The sequence below is a fragment of the Osmerus eperlanus genome, chromosome 16 (genome assembly GCF_963692335.1).
Source record: "Osmerus eperlanus chromosome 16, fOsmEpe2.1, whole genome shotgun sequence".
In the NCBI taxonomy this organism is placed as follows: Eukaryota; Metazoa; Chordata; class Actinopteri; order Osmeriformes; family Osmeridae; genus Osmerus; species Osmerus eperlanus.
This window is the reverse complement of record NC_085033.1, coordinates 12,534,145-12,555,263: the sequence shown is the minus strand read 5'-3', so window position 1 is coordinate 12,555,263 and position 21,119 is coordinate 12,534,145. Positions and strand designations below refer to the sequence as shown.

At 43.8% G+C, this 21,119-nt stretch overlaps 2 protein-coding genes across 2 annotated transcripts in view; one reads left to right on the top strand and one right to left on the bottom strand.

The window, feature by feature from the left end:
* The window catches only part of LOC134035997 (collectin-12-like), a 30,784-nt gene extending 16,997 nt beyond the window's left edge, over positions 1 to 13,787 (bottom strand). Inside the window, 2 exon segments of the mRNA XM_062480660.1 lie at positions 10,803 to 10,853; positions 13,203 to 13,787. Of these exon segments, the coding sequence (XP_062336644.1) occupies positions 10,803 to 10,853; positions 13,203 to 13,209 (58 nt within the window). The 5' untranslated portion in view covers positions 13,210 to 13,787.
* A 1,677-nt stretch (positions 13,788 to 15,464) lies between these two features.
* On the top strand, positions 15,465 to 20,492 carry clul1 (clusterin-like 1 (retinal)). Its single transcript, XM_062482487.1, has 9 exons — positions 15,465 to 15,579; positions 16,829 to 16,960; positions 17,086 to 17,234; positions 17,566 to 17,736; positions 18,385 to 18,835; positions 18,959 to 19,081; positions 19,501 to 19,718; positions 19,846 to 20,021; positions 20,210 to 20,492. Exons 2-9 carry the CDS (start codon positions 16,858 to 16,860, stop codon positions 20,223 to 20,225), a joined length of 1,407 nt encoding a protein of 468 aa, XP_062338471.1. The 5' UTR covers positions 15,465 to 15,579; positions 16,829 to 16,857; the 3' UTR covers positions 20,226 to 20,492.
* The last annotated feature ends 627 nt before the right edge of the window (positions 20,493 to 21,119 follow it).

Sequence of the window (21,119 nt, the reverse complement as noted above, 5' to 3'; positions counted from 1 at the left end):
GTCAACGTGACAATGTTTTTGAACTTGATTAGCTGCAACCCCCATGGAGATTGGCATATACATACCCAGCAGCATTCTGGGTAACTTGGTAAACAGCCCTCCTGAGGCAGTAGTTTCTCCTCCAGAGCGGCTCCAGACATTCCACAGCTGGCCTTACATCCCTGTTTGACTTCCTCCCCCTAATTGTATCAGAAACCTGGTTTTATCTCCAGATGGCCCCCTTGGCCAGCATTATTCTATAGCATAGCCTTGGAGGCATACATGTTGGGGCTGCAACTGAAAACACAGGCAGCTTCTTCACTCACTTGGAGGGGGGGGGCTCGACCACCGGGGGGGGGGGGGGGGGAGTAGGGTGGTGCCCTCTCGGCCTTGGACCTACACATCTGTGAAAACATCATGGCGGCTGCCCCAAAGGGGCACAGCTGTGGCCCCGGACACGACTGAGGAGGCTGCCGGAGGCTCTCTGTGTGGACTGACGCTCCCATGTTGAGGCCAGAGTGGGGCTCACCATCAGAGACCCCCTACCATTTCCATCCACACACTGCTCACAGCCAGTCAAAGCCATCACCAGAACAACAAACACTGTAGCCCTCAGGCGTAGGGTCAAGAGCAGAGCGGACATGATATTACCACATATCTATCAGAGAGAGGAAGCCATTCCACAGTGAGAGTTGGAGTCAATCATGTGTTGGTAAATTAGTTATGTAACATTGTTTTTATTGTTCTTTCTGGGTCAATGAAACATGTCTCTGCTCACAGTATGCTCACTGTGGTCACCTTAGCTTCTATTAGGTGTATCTAAAATAGGAAGTGAGTAATTAGTTTAAATATGTACTGTACTAAAAACTTGTATATAGGGACTACTGTATATTTAAGTCCTATACATAATATATAGTTTTTATATATATACTTAATATTTGCATATAATCTGTATATAGTACTATATAGTACTATAGTAAAAGTATAGCCTTGTCACAACAGTATTTGCAATTGTAAGCAAGAATCTGTATTACATCAAGACGATTTAGGACTTTAAGATACCGCTGAAAATTGTTCCTAAAGGGAGTCTTCAAAAAACATAATACACCACACAGAGAAACCTCCTATAGTGATATCCTGTTCTATTTAATGCTCCTCGTCATTGGGTGTCAGGTCTCATATTCATAAAAACATTGCAGCCTCCCGCTGTCTATGTGTAGAAAGTAGCACAGTTCATAAACATGCTGACACATATGTATCATGAGCTAACTGAAAACACACCGCGCCTAAACAAACTTCGACAAGGGGGGTGGAGGGTGTGTGGGGGGGGGGGGGACTGATGTTGGACCTCAGCCAGAATGTCCCAATCAACAAGCTGGAATCTGGCCAGACCATACCCAAGTGGTAAATAAATACCAGAAAGACTAGAAGGAGGTATGGTTGGGGAGTGTGTATTCCACACATACGCTGGCTAACCACACCAATTTCTCTGCTGCTCCCCCTGAAGAGTACAGGCTGCACACACCAGACATGGACAAATAGACCTGCCAAAGAAAGCATCATTATGGAACACTTGACACAGAGCCCACTGTCCTGGAAACAAGATCACTTGTGTGTTTGGGTAACGTGAAGGTATGTTTAGCATATCTTTATATTTGTGTTATGTGTCCAGGTTTCCTCAAATTATTGTAAAATATGTGCTATATCTGCAGTGAATGGTATTTATCTCTGGTTTTTGATTTTCCTAAATTAAATATGGTTAGAAGGTGTCAAATACAGTCTGGTAACTGAGGACAGTAAGTTGGAGTGAGTGAGTGAGTGAGTGTGTGTGAGAGAGAGAGAGAGAGAGAGAGAGAGAGAGAGAGAGAGATATATAGATATCTATATATCTATGAGAGAGAGAGAGAGAGAGAGAGAGAGAGAGAGAGAGAGAGAGAGAGAGAGAGAGAGAGAGAGAGAGAGAGAGAGAGAGAGAGAGAGAGAGAGAGAGAGAGAAAGCTGTCGAAGAACCAAACTTGTCTATGTAAAACAGCTGTATTTCAGTCGAACTCAGGAAGTCAGTCAAAGAAAATTCCTACCTCTTTTTTTCCTCTTCTTATTCCATGTACCTGGAATAAGAGTCGCCTGCATGCCCAGTGTGGCAACTGGAAATTTCCATGGCAACACAAAGAAAGCTTGTACAGTGCACAGGTTTTGTGTGTGAATGTGGCTCCGTGGTATACCAAAACTGGCAGTAAATTCCTTCTCTGTCAGACATGGTAACATTTTTATCAGCCATTTTACATTAGAGGCCCGAACACATGAACAACCTAGCCACCAAATTATGTAACGTGTTAACTGCTACTTTTTGTTCTTTTTTTTCTGTAAGATACACATTTTAAGTAGCATGTAGAGTTTAATTTGTTTTATTGCACAGTTCAAACAACTGCCATGTCATCACATGTCTAGTACTGTGTTTGACTGTGTGCTAATGGTCTCAACAAACCACAACAAAACAATAGTGCAATGTGGGCAGAACTATTGTATGGAAGGAATATAAGTAGTGTGGAAAAGTGGGTGTAGAAAAAAGATAGTTAAAAAAGTGAATCTGGCTGTCCGTCCATCCACCTATCTAATCACAACACCACTTGATGGAAGCGACCCCAGGTTGCAAGTTAAGTTGGTCCACATTGTGCTGATGTGGCTCAATCTTCACAAACTAATTTGACAGTACCCCGACCTTGTCAAAGCTCCGACCTAGACAGTCTGACTGTTTTCCCCATCATCAACAGCTGCTGCCCTGGTGTCTTCATAGTGGACTCCTATAGTTATAATAACTACTCCTGGATTAACAATCCCCCACTGGAATTTTCACAAGTAAACACTCTCCATAAAGGAAGTAACCACTGAGACAAATTACTGAGCCATTAGGCCCCTTGAATCGCTGAGCTAGCTTAGCATGCAACGCTAACATTTCTTCCCCCCGTTAATAACAGGTTTACAACACTTTCAATAAAGGCCGACCCTCGCAAGCATCTGGTGCTGATTAAAACCCCAGTTGAATCAAAGGATGCAAGCGAACATTCGATACATCGCTCTTTTCGTGCCAGGCATGTAAAGAACAAACATCTGAAATGTAAGATCTCTTTCAAGTTTTGAGTGGATCGCTGTATTCGGAAAATTACTATTTAGTTGACTCTTTCGCTGAGATGTGGAACAGAAAATGTGGCAGTGGTTAAAAGTGTGTGTGTGTGTGTTGAGCCTGTTAAGAGACCTAATGGATGTCTGTATAGTTGAGCATTGTAAGCTTTCTATAGGCTCTTGGTGCTGACTGCTGCAATTTGAAGCCAGACCCAGCCGTTTGTCTGGGTCTTGGTAGCTAGACCGTAAGATAAGCACCACACAGTCATACAGACCAGCCCCATTAAGAAACAAACTCGTGAGATCAACATCCACTCAAATATGATTTAAGTCTTGAGTTTGGAAGTCTTTTGAGACTTATCTAAAAAGCACTCAGGTCATGCGATCTGAATTCGACCACGTCTTGGACTCAAGGCTGCTTTCTCAGCGCTTGTATGAACAGACACTACACTCCTTCTCCTGCTCACCCTGCCATCCAACCCTGCCATCCAACCCTGCCGTCCAACCCTGCCGTCCAACCCTGCCGTCCAACCCTGCCATCCAACCCTGCCATCCAACCCTGCCAGGACACTCTCCCAGGAAGCTTCTCTGACGACATCACGAGAAGGCAAAGCAGCTCCCCTCCATTGGCTCGGTAACCCAACACGTGTGAGTTATAAGTGATACTATTATGGGATGGAAGTCACGTGAAAAACTAAGAGACAGGGAGACAAACCGAGATGAGGGGCCAGAAAAAGAGCTTGACACGAATATAATCCCCGACTGTTGAGCTCAGCAAGGATGAACACGCAACCTTTCCAGGTCTAGACGTCGTCTTTGTAAGAAGCATATAACTTGTCATGAAGAGCTCTGTAACATGTTCAGTGTTATCTGAGCAATCCATCTGTCTTTTCCACGTTGGTAACATTTCAAAGGGTCAAGATGTACTGTTAATGCCTGGTAAAGCTGCATTCAGGTCCAATGACGGGTTGAATCTTGAGCTGATTATGTCTTGGTTTCTACCCATCTGTGCTTTGTTACAATACGACAGACTATGACAAATAGATCATATATCTCCATTTGAAGAGCCAGACTTGAAAGTGTCTCATGACCAAAGCTGGCAAAAGTTGTGGTTAGAAGGTTTCGTAGGATCTCACAAAATGTTTTTTTTCCAGTCAACAGTTTTCATTTATCAAAATGTGTGATTTAAGTGTGTTTTTCTATCATTATGAGACATTGTCTCTTCTGGTACATATAACAAAGCTATTCCCAACATTTTACAGACTGGAACTGCTTTTGGTTGGCCCGCATGAAAGTATTGGCAGTTTTCCCTTATTAATAATCCCCAAGACACGCTGTAAAGATCAAAGCTTGAAAAACACGTACCACAAGAGAGTAATATACTAAAAAACGCTCATATTCATTCAATCTTACTCTTGTAAACGAGCACATATATGCCAAACTTATTTGATATGTGATGTAACATCTCACTCGACCGTACTTTTTATGCGGAAGTGATCATACCTCCCTCTGGCTATGACTCACTGCACTGGAAGAGCCAATTCTCCCAACATCTCCTTTTTTGTTACATTTAGACATTACATTTAGTCATTTAGCAGACGCTCTTATCCAGAGCGACTTACAGTAAGTACAGGGACATTCCCCCGAGGCAAGTAGGGTGAAGTGCCTTGCCCAAGGACACAACGTCATTTGCCTGGCGGGGAATCGAACCGGCAACCTTCCGATTACTAGCCCGATTCCCTAACCGCTCAGCCACCTGACTCCCTCAGTTGTTGTAATAGCAAAGTCCCAGTGCTGTGAAAATTAACTTAGATAAACACTCTGGGTTCAGTTTGAGCAGGGGGTCTTTGTTGCCATGGGCCCCATCAACACAAACCTATGGTGTAAGGATTTAAACCCCCAAAATTCACACTTCATTCTAACATTTCTGTAATAGCTTTATCTCCGACGATGCCTGACCAGCACATTGAATGATGCTACATGAAACGATTCATCCCTAAAAAAACTTGACTCTTTCCCAGTAGGCCGAACCATTTAAAGTTCAAAACAAAAGCGCTAGCTACCAATACACGGTACCCTGTGTATGCGCTACTTGGGACTGTTGAGGATTCACACCGTGCCGGCACTTGGACCCATGTTTTACCTTCCATTCAGTTGGATGAACTTTCAACGGGAAACACTCCCACCCCCCTCTGAGATCACCTCTTTCAGTTGGTGTAATTCATTTGCATGCACTGTGAAAAACACAGAGGCTATAAACTGTCTTTATTGGCTGACGTGTAGGGAAAAGCTAAGACATACGCGAATATACACTCAACACAGGCATGCATGCCAACACATATACAGGCAACACGAGTGGGGGAGAGAGAGAAATAGAGGAAGAGAGAGATACAGAAGGAAAGAGAGAGAGAGAGAGAGAGAGAGAGAGAGAGAGAGAGAGAGAGAGAGAGAGAGAGAGAGAGAGAGAGAGAGAGAGAGAGAGAGAGAGAGAGAGAGAGAGAGAGAGAGAGAGAGAGAGAGAGAGAAAGAAAGAAAGAGAGAAATAAAGAAAGAGAGAAATAAAGAAAGAGAGAGAGAGAGAGAGAGCGAACATTTTAGGAGGATTCCAGCTGACTTCTCCTACACACTCTCTCCCTGGGTAATACTGGCCAACAGGCCTTTGAAACAGACCCCTGTGTTTACTTGAGTGAAAAACGGTCTCAGGGATGTGAGCTACTGAGGTTAAGTGACTTATGTTTCTCCATTGTTGTCAAACCATCTGGTCCAGTAACACACAGTAGTATCACAAGAGGATAAACTAACACCTGACCTTGTCTTAACACAGTCCTACATGTCACAGAGTGTCCGTATTGAGTTCTAATGTGGTTCAGTGATTTACAGACTGGAACATGATTGCTCTAAAAAGAGGGCCATTGTAAATGACCTCAATGATAGAACACACATTTGAAATGGAACTGTTTCTGGTGTAGGACGTTTATGGCCGTCTAGGTGAAAGGCACATTGGGGGCTAGTAAAGACAGCATCTCTAATGTAATATACTGATGCGCCCAGCGGGCTCTATTTAAGAACCCAATCCCATCGCAGCGATGTCATTGTGATGTCATTGTTGCTCAAGAATCTATTTTTCTCCACTTTTGGCAGCACTGTGATTGTGAAACACATATTTCAAGTCTGTAGTATTACATTCTGGAAAAAATATATAAATATATAAAGTTGGCACAATATTCTTGAGGTTTTATCATAACGGCAATTTTAAGGGTTCGGGTGACTTCCCAGAAGGCATTGTCAGACCCCACTCAGAAACATAAAACACACATCATTTTTGGGGCATGTTCAGAATAACACCCAAAAGAACATTCTGGAACTTCAAATACAGGGTTTTACTTCCTAATCTTGCCAGACCACAACATCATGCATACATAAAAAAAACATTTGAAAGCACTTTTAGTTAGAAATACAGAGACCAACCACTACTGTTGTGTAAGGAGAAGCTGTTGCTCAATGCATAGGCCATCTGGTCCTGCCTGGTTAGTGTGGCCAGAACTGCTGGGTGGGCCACCACAGTGGTTAATACTGAGTCAGCAACACACATGCACACACACGTGCATAAACACACATATGAACACACACACACGCACTCATCCTTTCAAAAGGTCTGGTGACCAGTGTACATTCTCCCGTACTCTATTTCTCTTTCTTTTTCTTCTCGATTTTTCACTCTATCCTCCAAATTCACAGCAATTGCTCATTGCCAGACACAGCCAGTAAACTCCCAGAGCCAGAGGGTACATTCAACCTGTCAAACCAGCCCTACTCAGCAGGATGAAAGCACACACACTCCAGCCGTCGACAAGGAGACACTGCAGGGCCCGCTATTTCACTGGACCAAATATGTTTCTTTGTACACAATAAAACCTTCAAACTTTCTAAATAATATGCCCTGACTAGAATTAAGTAGATATGATATATAGTACATATATATAATACGTAGTACAGTACAAAGGCTTGTTCTATGGATTATTGTTTCTATGGTTTACTCCTTTTGACAAGTTGCGCAGCATGTCTACATTAAAGGAGAGGGAATAAATATAGGAACAATATTAAATGGCATCTTGGCAGTTTTCCAGCGTAACCAAAGTATAAGTAACAAACCCTGCCCTGTCCTTGCCACCTTGAAAAATGTCACAGTCAGTGACTATGAACAGAGCAAAGAAAACATTTCATTTTTGCTGTGTGTCTTTTTTTTCCAAGGACAGGAAGTACAGAGTTGATTTTGGCTGTCCGCAGAGCCAAAAGACTTTCATTAATATATCAGGACAGGCAGAGCACTCCTCTTAGGCTGTATTTTATTGGGAGGGCTAAAAGAAATCTAGTTGGGCTAGTGTATCACAAGCATGTGTGTTATTCTTGTGTTCCAGCCAATACCTGCAGAGAAGGGGAGGCACATTGTCAATCCATCATGAGAGACAGACACTGAACTGTACAACTGTACACCTTGTTACACGGGTGCCATTTAGTGGGCCAATGAATCCCTTGGGCACAGTCATATCATATACAGTCCAGAACCATATTGCACAGTCAGGTCTATTATCAGGACTTGTCTATCCCCAGTAACGTCTACAACATGTGGAGTCAGGTGACTGAGCGTTTAGGGAGTCGGGCTAGTAATCTGAAGGTTACCGGTTCGATTCCCGGCTGTGGTAAAAAATGACGTTGTGTCCTTGGGCAAGGCACTTCACCCTACTTGCCTCGGCGGGAATGTCCCTGTACTTACTGTAAGTCGCTCTGGATAAGAGCGTCTGCTAAATGACTAAATGTACATGTACCAGGCACTTCACATTCTCTCGGGACTGTCTTCGACTTGCTATAAAGGCAGATCCTAGGGAGGTGATAGCAACAGCTGGAACACATCTTGATTTGGGAGCCACAGTCCGTGAAAACCCGACTCACTTTTTGGTCCGTAGCGTTTGGGGAGTAATAAAAAGCGAAGTAGTGACCCTACCCCCATCCTCCCTTCCACCAGACATCCACAGTAAACACAGTCGTCTCTACCGGTGCTGGGATAGGACAGAGGGACTCGTCCTTATCAGCACCCTTCACTCAAATGTTATCTCTCAACTTCAGCTTGGAGGTTAAACGAAAGGGCTTAGAGTGCGGGAATCCATGTGGCCGACCCAGGGTTGACCCATGGTTCCACCCCCCCCCCCCCCCCCCCCTTCACACTAAAACCCTCAACAGAGCCCTCTTGGCATGTTCGGTGAGGCCCCCTGCTAGGAGGAAGTGATTTGTGCCCTGTCTTGGACAGATTTCACTGCTCTCATTGGCCAAACTGGGGAATGACTCACCGTTCTCCAAAGTCAGTCTCATTCCTACAGATTACGAGGAAGCGGGGAAAGAGACAAGAGACCAGAGACGTCTGGTGAGGATAAGGAGAGGCCATCATGAGAGAGACATCCATGAGAGAGACAACTGGTAGAAAGAAAAGGATGGCTTGTTGTGTTTCATTGTGTCATCGTTTTTCTCTGTTTCCTTTCTTCCCACTTCTTTATTGGAAACACAAGCATGTAATCTTCCATCTGATCATTAGAACACAAACTGCATGCATGCAGCCCCTAGGGTGGTGGTATAAGTAGGTATTCTGAAAACATTCTTCTCTGGTAATAAACTCCACTTAAATTAAAACCACTTGCTGTTTCCACCCCCAACTAGAAGTGAGGCAATGAATGCAACTTCTCAGCAAAAAAAACTAACACTCTGAATGACCCCCCCTAGAGATTAGAGGAAGAGAAGGAGATTTTAAGTACTGAAATGCTCTCAATCTTACATTAATTGCAATGGTCACATGTTTTACTGGTTGCTGTAGAAAGTTATATTCCTTTGCTTGCACTCATTCATGAACCAAATGGATCAGCTTTTTCAGTCTATTGTTGGGCTCTGATTCCAAACAAACACAGCGGTAAACAAAATCCAGTCCAGCCTCTTAATGCCTTTACTTGTCTCCCCTCCACCAGTGATATGATCATGTTTTGTAGAAGCACTCAGGGTCATAGTGCTCACTGGGAACTGTTGGAGACTAAGAACAAAAACAGATTGGTATGCCTCAAGCCCCCTGAAGGTACACTCAACTTCACTCTGAGTGAAAGCAGTTGTGCCCCCCGCCAACACACCCCCAAACCCCCTTAAAACTCCTCCACTTGAGGGAGTATTTTGAGGGGCCACTTTTACCCATTCAGGGGGCCACCACCACTTCACCAGGCTGCTCCAGCCACCTCCCTTCAGACACACACCAACACACATACACCAACACACACACACCAACACACACACACACACACACCAACACAAACACACCAACACACACACCAACACACACACACCAACACACACACACACACACACCAACACAAACACACCAACACACACACCAACACACACAAACACACACACCAACACACACACACATACACTCCCTGTGGTTGTGCTGACACAGCAGGACCCAGGCATATACCCTGACTTCCATCCACCTCTTCCTCCTCCTCTTCCTCCAAGAGCTCCCTCTCCTCTACCCATTCCTAAGTAACCTCTAAGAGTCCATAGGGCCTATTGCCTTCCACTAAATAAACCTTTTCCAAAATTGCCACAGGAAACAATTCAGCAGCTCCAAAGGTTCAGACATAATCTCTGAGGAATAATGGACTATTGGTGGTGAGCAGATGTTTAGCATAGCTCTTGCTTAGCCTCCCTATCATCTCCCATTGAGTTTGTAGTTCCTCCCTTCCTCCACAATAACTTTAAAACAACGGCAATGGTGTGATTATGTTTAAAACAATCCAGTGCTGCTACAACCATGTATGGGAGATGACAAGTTTACACTTTAGGGAGGGAGGTCGGCTATAGACACACACACACGCACACGTTTAAATCCACTAAATCCACTGTGTAAGAAAACCTGTCCGCTCTCCCTGTGTCAATGAGGTGTTGGCTGAGTGGTCCAGGTCACACACATGTGTAAGTGATTCTCACGACACAATGTAAAGTGTTTGTGTGTTAACACGGTCAGGTACAGAGCTGCACAGTGTCTGCATGACATCCCTTCAAAAACACCTATTCATTTAAAGTGAATGTTTTTTTGCCATTTTAAGTCCAAATGTGGTTTTGAGTCTGACTACTTGAACGTCATCACAAAACGCCAGCATATTCTCCTTAGACCAAAGTACCTTATTCCCCCCGAGCACAAAATGATTGAACACAGAAGAGAGAGTTTAAATCTCTTTTTTTCAGTGCAGACTTGGTTGTTTTGATAGGTTTGGATATCATACTGTAGAGTGAAATCACAACAGAGTATTTATCATGGCTGCTAGGTTTGTCCTGCAACCTCCAAGATCACCCAAGGATGAAGCAGACTCCCCCCTCATTGCTTTTCACTGATGTTTAAAGGACATGAGAGAGAAATAATTTTTTGAAGACAAAAGCCAAGGTAAATACTCTATATCAGGATAATCTTACTGGTGGATCTTTACCAATCTAGGCCTGGTAACAACAGGACAGAGAGGGTGGAACATGTCAAAGTGGACTGATAACTGGGGCCTTCTTTTGTCATTAGACATTGTACAGAACTTCCCAGGTTATGAGTTTTTGAAAAGGTCATATCATGAAGTAGACGAGCAAGCCTAGTCACACAGTGAAACAGTGCTGCTACTCACCAAACCTCTTGTAGCCAAAGGACTGCACCTCCTCCTCATCAGCAAAATCGTCTGAGGGGAGAACGTAAACATGTTATGAGACAGTTATCAGACCGACACATCATGTGATTTATCAGACCGACACATCATGTGATTTATCAGACCGACACATCATCACCGACAGACTTCAAATGGCATAAAATGAAGACATGGCAAAATCATATATCTAAAAGTTTGTCTAATTCTTATCAGATTATCGAAGATGTCTTGATCGAGACAATATAGAGACTATTGAAAGAGTAACTTGTACTTCTGCAGATGTTGAAAGACGAATTTCAGACCACGTAACCACAAAACTGTCGAGTCATATCGAGATGTTCATTTGCTAGATTTTACCAAGTGGATACACTGGATTGTTTTTCTCAGAAATTCCAGTCTGGAAAATCGATAAATACACATTTCGAGACCCCCGGGAAAAAAAGTGTTTGTTTAAGTGTACTTTCCTTTGTGGCATCTCTTTTTACACTAAAACAATATCTCTCACAACTTAGGTTAAAAAAAGGACCGTTTTGGAGGTTCTGATTGGTTCTAATGGCCTCATGGGGTCTGAGCTGAGGCCTCTTTCATGTGGCTTCCACGCTCGTGGGAAAGGACAGGGGTGACTTGCTGACAGTTTTCTATGTCATCGTCCACGGCCAGTGAAAATAAAGACAGACCACGTCCCTGAGATCTCCAGACCACTGTTTGACATCCCAACCCTCGGTGGACAGGAGGAAGCAGCGAGAGTTTACGAACATCCTAACGACCTCTGACGTCAGCACCACTTGAACCTGACGCTGGGAATCCGCATCAAGGTTCACTGTCAGAATTTCTAAAACCCTCGTCTGTTCCAGTCTGCTACCTTTCTGCGTGACACACAGCCCATATTCATTTCAAACCACAGGTGGTTTTTCTGGGTGCTTTTCATGTTCGCTGTGAAACCTCCTATTTTAACAGCTGGTTTGTAGAACACACAACACTGAGAATTGTGTGACTATAGATGACTATGGTAATCCAGGCAACACAATACACATCTATAACAACTGTACTGCACAACTATAAACACTAAACAGCCATAAACATTACACAAGTATAAACACTAAACAACTATAAACACTGTGCACACTCTTCTTCCAGTTGTTTCCAGTTTATTTTCCATCTTATTGAAGCAAGAAAGAATCACAAGTATGCCTGACCATCTGAAAGCCATCCAAAGTTCACTAAGGTGACTAAAATAAGTCTAAATGTATAGATTGTTCACAAAAATGTAAACTACTGATTTGTAGGCAATTGCATGGGCCTAAACTGGGGATAAACTATGAATTATATTGAACTATGAACACTCTGGTTGTACTTTCAGCCATTTCCACATGGAGGCAGTCAAACAGAAAACCCTTCTGTTGTGAATAAGAGTGTACTCAGTAATCCATTAGAAGTGTAATGCCCGTTAGAGACCTGACCTATCACCTGCTGACAAAGACTTCTGGTTTGAACGTTGGAGGTGCTGATTTCACGATTCCCAACTTGATATATGAGAAGTTGAATGCATCAGTTATAGACATGGAAATGTTTTGGAGCCAATTGCATGCTTGTGTCTGCTCAAGGTTTATGGTGGAGGAGGAGGGGGGCCTTCCGAGGGCCCAGCCTTGGCGGCAACCACTGCCCTCCTTCCTTTGCTCCCATCGTCATTTCATCAACAACACAGACTGGATTTGGTTGTTCTTCTCCATCTGACCAATGTAACATGCTTTTGTAGTTGTCTGTAATATCTATGAATGCAACATTTCAGAGGAATCTTTCTTCGTTTATAGTTTGGCTCGGTCTTGGCTCAGTCTGGTCTGAGTCTTATTTTTAGGGTTACATCAGTGTTTGTGAGTACAGTGGAGCTTTTCATTTCATTACATAAGACTGAGTCATTATTCCCACCATTGCTACCTTGCAAAATAAACGCCTTGGGTTATAATTCAGTAATCAAATGTATCACATCTGAGGATAAAATGTATTGTTTACATTTGTGCTGTGCTGGTAATGTGCCAATAGTTTTTATTGTACAGTCACGCGAAAGCAGCATTTTAGCCTACTTACTTACGCCGTTAATGTAAATGTTTGATGTGCAGCAGCAGATTCAATATTCGAATACCAAAACCAAATCACCAAGAGCGTCTAATTGTATCCAGATGTACGACACGCACACGCAAATTCTACACATCCCTCCTGTCTCAGGGAAAAGAAAGAGAGTGGAGATAACCTAGAACTATATGTTCAAGTAAAGAAACGTATTGAACAAGTCGGTGAAATCCACTACACCAACAGTTCCATCATCAACATTGCAATTTATTTGTTGCTGACAACATAGTGTTTACATTATGTCATGCTACATACCTTTCATTGTGTTCAACAATACTGAAGAGTTGCTAAACGAAGCCGACGTTTGAAGTCACATCCACTGCATTGCAATAATTTCATTGGCTCAAAATTTCAATCGTGCGCCACTGCACTTCGACCGAATAATACCGTCAGACACCAAACCTGCAAAAATGTGATAACTTCACATGTCCGTCTGGAACAATGGTGATGGGGAACCCTCTTTGTTGACCTTGGTGAAGTGTTCAAGGGCTGAGTTTCAGTTAGTGTATAAAGTTGACAAAATCAAGAAACTCGTATTCCAAAGTAAGTAACAAGTTGTGCCCAACTTGCACTTTACCTCAAAGTAAAGAAAGTTGGAAAAGTGCTGAAGTGAGGATGTTCTCTGTCTTGCGCACTGGCACGCGGTGTAACCGGAGAAACAAAAAACTTAACAAAATTTGAGAGGAAGTTGAGCGCCCGCAGGGTTTAGGAAAGACCACGTGCTTTCTACATATGCGCGCTCCCGAACCAGGTTGTTTCTGTGCAGGAGGAACACCAGGTACAACGTACTGTGTGTGCCTTGACAACACACAATTCACTTTCAACGATTAAGTTATCCGATTGACTTCAGTTCTTCAGGTCTACTCCTTAAATGCATTGGAACTCGCACCCCGTCCCCCCTGTTGCGACGTTGCTATTGCACAATTTGCACAGACAATATGACTCCGTTAAAATTGAGAACCATGCATATTCATTAATAAACTTTGTTTAATCATCAAAGCGAAATGAATCACGCACATGGAAACAGATGACTAACTGTGTGTGCATGTGTGTGTGTGTATTTTTGGAAGGGGGCGGTAGATTTACATCAACCCTCTCAGTTTATCTCAAAAAGTAATTGGTCTGTTCATAGAATCGCACTTATTCGTACGTATGGAATTTATATGTACAATTTCAAACGTTGTTTCATGGGCGCTGTTCCACAAGCTCATTATATTTGCCAAATTCCAATTGTTTTTATCCTCAACATCTGTTGTTAGCTAAAACACAACAAAAATTGCCAAGTTAATTTTTTTATCTCCATTGGATTCGCTGTCACGTTTCCCCTAAAATAACCTATTACTCATTCCCTGCTGGCTCCAATTAGGCTAACTTTCGTTTTAACTCAGCCTTTCTTTCTTTTACTTTCTGCACACTTCTGATGTAAACAATGTGCAATGGAAGTGGACAGTGACAAAATCAGCATTTACAGATGTTAGACAATCTTAGAGAAACTCATAGATTCAGTAGATGCTCCTCTCAAACCCATTAGTTCCCTGACAGTAACTTTCCTACCATCCCATGTACCTGCTGTTCACTAGACAGCTTGTATCTGACACCTGTTGATCTCTTTACACTAGTTCCAGGGCCTTTGATCACACATCCTGGACTTATTATGGACCAGCAACACCTTGAAGGCGTTCATTATGCCCTTTGAAACAAAGACCTCAGAACACATCACTGAATGACCTGAGACAGCAGCTGTATTCAAGTTGTAAGTATATGAGACATAATTATGTACTGTAAATGCATGCCACCTTGGATAAACGTGTCTGCTAAATGGTTGAAATGTATTGACCCTGTTATATCAATGAATATTAGTGCCTTCTCTCATCTGTAACAGTTACAGAGGAAAGCTTTTACGGATGATCCTCCAGGACTGGGTTTGGGCATGGGAACCCAAGGAAGATCAGCCAGGGGTGCGGGTGATGAACACCAGGTGTGAAAGGGGTCAACAGGGCTTGGGTACCTGGGCACTGAGGTGGGGGTGCTGATGATGAGACTGGCTGGTTGTGATTACCAGGCGAAGAGGAACACATTTTCAGGGTCAGCAGATGTAAGGAGGGGAACACTTTTATAGGAAGTCATCTCCCCTATGGGGAGCGGAGGGGCTGAGGAACTTGCTGACCCCGCTTCACATTCCACCAGAAAAGATTACGCCAAACAAGAGAGACCCCGACTGAAGGGCAGTGTGTTGTTCATGTGGTGTCGGGTGATGGTGTTCATCAAGTGATTGGGAAATGTTTACTGATCGTGCTGAAGGTATCCCTGACCATCATCATCTACCTCAAGATGGCCACACTATGCACTGTTTTCTTCTAATACTACCCCTTTTGATATAAATTCTAGGATCTTATGGTAAATTATATTATATGAAATCTAAGTTAATATCAAGTTCCTATCTGCTTGGCCGTAATGCAAAACAAGGGCCTGCCTGTCTGTTGACTGTTGGATTAGTCGTCACCTGCCAAAGACAGTAATTGGATGAGGGAATGGTAGAGACAGCATAAATAGACTCCAGACGAAGATAACCACACTGCCACACTTCCACCTTAGATCATCAGCGGACACAAGCGCCTTCAGTCCTCCAAAGGTGAGTTATCTTATCGTGTCTGGAGAAATTGTATTTGTATTTGTAATTTCTGTTTGATTCTGTATTGATTCTTTCTCATATATGTGTATATAAATCTGTGTTCATGTTCATCACTTCCTAACTTAACAGTTACTGAGTCACTTGTAGTAAACCTGTAGAAGTTGAGGTCATGTTTATATTTATTTAAAGACTCTAAAGAAACCTTGATAGATGTTTCTCTTTTATCTGACATTATGACCTTAGTTCAGACGATCTCGATAACTATGTTGGTTTATACTTTCTAAAGCTTTCCAAATGCCTATTGCATAATGTGAACCTAGGCGCCTGTGAAATAGCCACCATTTTATGTAGCTAAGGCTATTGTTTGTAGTCCAAATGCAAGCTTCTTAAAAGGATGTCAGCATTGTTATGGTTCGATCGGCTCTACCTTCAAATTGAATTCAACAAACACTGTCATGACATACGGCATGAGGAAAAACAAAGGACAACATCACCAATTTAAGCCCTTAATACAATAAGACTGTTGACAAGGATTATAGAGGACCCCATCTTAAAACAAGCGGATGTAATTATGTGATGCAATAGGCCCTGAAGTAGGGCATTTTCATGGTTTTCAGATTACTGGGTCGTTTGACAGGGGAACCCAAGGGCAGCTTGTGGTGTTGTTGCGTGGTTTTTGAGCTATTGGTGGTTATTAAGCTTTAAAATGCTTAACCTTACATTGTCCTTTGTTAACCTGACATCTGGTTCTGTAGGGGTCGTGAAGGAGACTTTGAGGACACACTAGTTGTAAGGCATGTGTGAGAATAGCACAAAGGATGAGGGTCTTCAAGGGCTGAAAAATAGATCAGTCATCACTCAATCTGTTTTCCACCTCCTGATCCTTATACAAAGCACATGTGATGCAGCAACAGGTTCTCTTCCCGACAGGATCGAAGCGCCACCCTGTGTTGGTTTAATGTTCTCCATGTCCTTGTTGTTTACCAACCTGCTTAAGTTGAAATCCTCTTAACCTTTAGCCTTAAGGTTAAATCACACCACTTGTTTGTTCAAGTGTGATTGTTTGTATGTATTTACAGATCTGTAAACAGCATGTGTCCATGTCAGCTTACAGCATAAGTTTTGCATTAAAACATAGCTAATTTGGGTATTTTGCAAATGTGGTATGTTATTTAACTAACATTGAATAGTTCAGTTTGTGTTGTTCATGACTTGTTCATCCCTGTTCTTTCTTCTCCTTCCAACATAGTTTTCCTAAGTGAGACATCCGTCTTAAAGATGAGGTTCGTGTTTGGCTGGGCTGTGTTGGTGGTGACCCTGGGGGTCCTTCACTGTACCCCAGAGGACCTGCCAACAGGCATATCAGAGGACACCCTAAAAAGTGAGAGACCAAGCACATTTCACCTCACAATTTTTTTCGCACGGCCAGGAATCGAACCGGCAACCTTCTGATTAATAGCCTGATTCCCTAACGTTCAAGCTTCTGTCCTCCTCTTTCTTTCACAGAGCTTTCTCTAGATGGAGAGAAGCTGGTGGATGAAGAAGTGAGGAAGGCACTTCATGGAGTCAAGCAGATGAAGGAGATCATGGTGAAGAACGAGGAGAAGCATGAGCACCTGATGAAGTCTCTCCGACACAGCAACGACAAGAAGAAGGTCATTTTAGCGGCATTGTATCATCTATGTACAGTTCATTTTAATCTGGGAGTTATATACTGACCAGCCCAACCTCTCTTATCAAACCAACCTCTAACAGAAAAAAATCACTGTAAACATAAGGAAATGTCAATAATATTAATAATATACATTTAACATATTTAGGCTATGTGTTACAGCAGTAGTTTTGGTGTCCCCCTCAGGAATTGCTCTTGAGAAAATGTCATAATTGTCCCCCCCAAAATCAATAGCAGATTTTCGCCACTGCGATCAGAGACGATAAGGCTACGGTATCAAAAACAGAAAGTGGTTTTCCTCTTGCGACCACCAGGGGGCAGCCCAGTTGACCCAGGAGGTGACGGAGAAGCTGGAGGAGGCTGAGGAGCAGTGCAAGATCTCCCTCCAGTCTGAATGGGAAGAGTGTCGGCCGTGCCTGGAGGACGCGTGCAAAACCTTCTACACCTCCACCTGCCGCAGGGGATTCTCCACTTTCCGTTTCAAGGTGGGAGTCAGGTGGCTGAGCGGTTAGAGAATCGGGCTAGTAATCAGAAGGTCGCTGGTTCGATTCCTGGCCGTGTCAAATGACGTTGTGTCCTTGGGCAAGGCACTTCACCCTACTTGCCTCGGGGGGAATGTCCCTGTACTTACTGTAAGTCGCTCTGGATAAGAGCGTCTGCTAAATGACTAAATGTACGGTACAGACGCTCTGCCCAGAGTTTCCAGGATGCCTGCCAAAGCTCCCAGGGTTTCCCGCAGCACTTTTCAGTTAAGGCGGCCGCCTAAGCAACAGATGCCTGCCGCCTTAACTACGTCGTCAAAAAAACAAAAAACCTTCGACCCCCCTCCGGTCTGACGGCAAACCCCGCCCTACCACCTTAACTAACTAATTTTCTGCGGGAAACCCTGGCCCCTGTCTGAATATTGACATCCTGCCTTCTAGTGAAGACTTGACTCGAGTCAATGAGAATCAATGTGATGCTGCATAATAATGCAATCTGTTTGTGTGTCTCAAACACATACAATACAAAACAGTATAGCACAGCGAGGGTAAAACATACCGAACTAATCTGGTCATGCACAGTTAAACCAGCGACAGCTTACTTGAACCCTGGCCTTTTCCCAAACACAATCCCACAATCCTCGTCTCCAGGTGGAGAACTTCTTCCGCAGGGTTTCCTCTCGCTTCGGCCCCCGGGAGCAGCGCCCCCTAGTGGTGGAAGGCAGCCTGGAAGACGTGGTGGTGAACCAGAGCTCAGAGAACTCAGACGTGGAGGTGGTCCGCATCGAGGACTCTTTCAACCGACTGCTCGCCAAGGTGGCCACCCTGTTCGACCGGAGCATGGTGCTGGAGTCCCGCATCCAGAACAAGCTGGACTCGGCTCTGCAGAAGGCCTTCTCTCCCAAGCTCAAGGACCAGGTGAAGCCCACTGAGGACCCATTCTACCCGGCCCGCGACTCTGCCTTCCTCAAGGGAGTGGGCCTGGAGGAGGTCCTCGACTCCTTCTTTGACTTTGGGAAGAGCGTCGTGGAGGAGTTTGGGGCGGTGGTCACCCAGGTGTTCGATGACCTGCATGATGCTGTGGAGGAGGAATCTAAGAAAGGTGAGGACAACATGACTGGACAGTGAGCTCTTATCACAACATGTCTGTAGACTTTGTACAAGTTTAATGTGGTGCATTTCTGGGAGTAAGGAGTCGTGACTTGTGATGGTGTCCTTCTTGCAGAGAGGGACTTGTTTCCCCGCTTCCTGCAGAACAGGAAGTTGTGCAGAGACCTCCGCAGACAGACCTCAGAGTGCTGGCAGCTGCAGAACCAGTGTGAGGCCTGCCAAGGAGCCTTGCTCACAGGTGAGACTTGGACACACACACACACACACTCACTGGTAACCACTGAGACGATCCGAGTGGAGCCGCATATACTTCAAGGGCACTTGAAGCAGAGGAAGGTTAGCACACTTGTGCATTGACTATCACAGGGAAAATAATAATAATAAACAAAGTTTTCCTCGAAGGGTACAGAGACACTGTACTTAAGTCGATTTCTCTGGTATCAGTACTTTAATGTGGACTTACGGAAAGGCTGCATAAAGGGCTCAAAAGGTCTGTCAAAGAGCCCTCGCACATGTGCCTATTTGACAGTGGTACAATCCTAAGCCCTGACAGAGTTAGCGAGAACACGCCTCTGTGAGTCTGGAGATTGAAATTGGGGGCTAGTAGGGCCTCCACACATACCCACCTGCTGTCTCACCCCCCTGCTCCTCCACCAGAGTGTCCCAGCGTGCGGGAGCTGCACCTGGAGCTGGATGAGGTGTCTCAACTGCTGGAGGTTTCCAAGGAGCAGTACAACGAGATCCTGGGCATCGTGCAGCGCCACACCGAGGACACGGTCAGCTGGCTCTCCAACATGGACACCGAGTTCAGCTGGGTGGCCGAGCTAGCCGACAACAACACCAACATGCCCGAGAGTCTGTTCCGCATCACCACGGTGAGAGAGGGATTCTGAGATTGTTGTATAGGCAAAACAGACAAAGATGCCGGTGAATCTGATGTTACAATGGCGATGAAAAGGACGATGACGCGATACAAGTTGTAACCATTACTACATTCTCCAGGTGTCCCAGACCAGCGATGGAGACAACGCACTCAGAGCAGACACCAAGGTGGAGGTGAACATCCTGAACTCTCCCCCCCTCATCCTCACCATCCCTGCAGAGATCGAGCTTCAGGACCCAACCTTCATCCAGTACGTCACCCAGGAGGCCCTGGACATGTACAAGCAGATAGTCCGGTAAGGCTCCAGTCATGGTCTCTAGTAATACTAACCTGGGGAAATCACTGATCTAAGTTCCCAATGAGCTGCTTGGTAAGGGCTGGGGAAAGAGGCTGAATCTTTTGAACTGCCCAAGTTTGTTTGTTACACTGACTTTTAACATCCATTTTCTAGACCTTGCCTACTGAAATTGTTTGTCTTTGTAGGCATGAGGATGACTAAGGCAGAGGGAGGAGTCATGTGATGGAGGCCACGGTCCATCGTCATGTCCTAGTTTGTGGACGTCTTTTCAAGTGGTAGCCTAAGCACAACGTAAACATTATACTCTGTTCAATATTTATTTTCTAGATTAAATGTATAAATGGATGAAACACTGTTCATATTATATTAACTTAAATTTAAACTTGAACCAATTTACCTTAAAAATGTTGTCTTATTGCATGTTGTACAGTACAAGACATTCCAATAAAACTATTTATTCCATAACCTTAGTTCCTATTCTAGCAGTATTCCTTAAAGGTTTCTAGAGGTATTTTACAGAAACATAGCTAACCACCTTTATAAAAATGTTTTTATTTTTGACTGTACATCAGATTAGTAATTCTATTGACAATTTCCTATTACAGTTCTCATTCACACAGTTGCTGCTTGTCATTCTGACAACACATACAGTTGTTTCCGGATATGTAAAAAGCATAAGACAGGTTTTCACATTTTTCCAAAGTTCTCACCATAACCACAATGACAGAATGACTACCATAAGTAGTCGTTTACCTCATCACAAATCTCCATGTAGACCGACCACAGACTCCCCTGGGGAAACTGAACCAGGGACTCCAAACAAATTCAGAGAACATGAACTTAATGCTACTGGAAAAAAGCTGAGAAAACTGAGAAGTGTCCCTCCTGTCGGACTCAACGTAAAGTCAACATTTGACAGAGCCCTAACTCAAAGTGAATAAAACAGCCTGTGTTTGGGTAAGCATTTTATCCTACCATAGCCCTTTGTCCAGACACTTTGCATATATGTATTATTTATTACACCAGCCGCCAGATATATTTTAGTTTTCACTGCCCCAGTTTAACAGTCTACTAGAATTTTGAATCTTATATCTT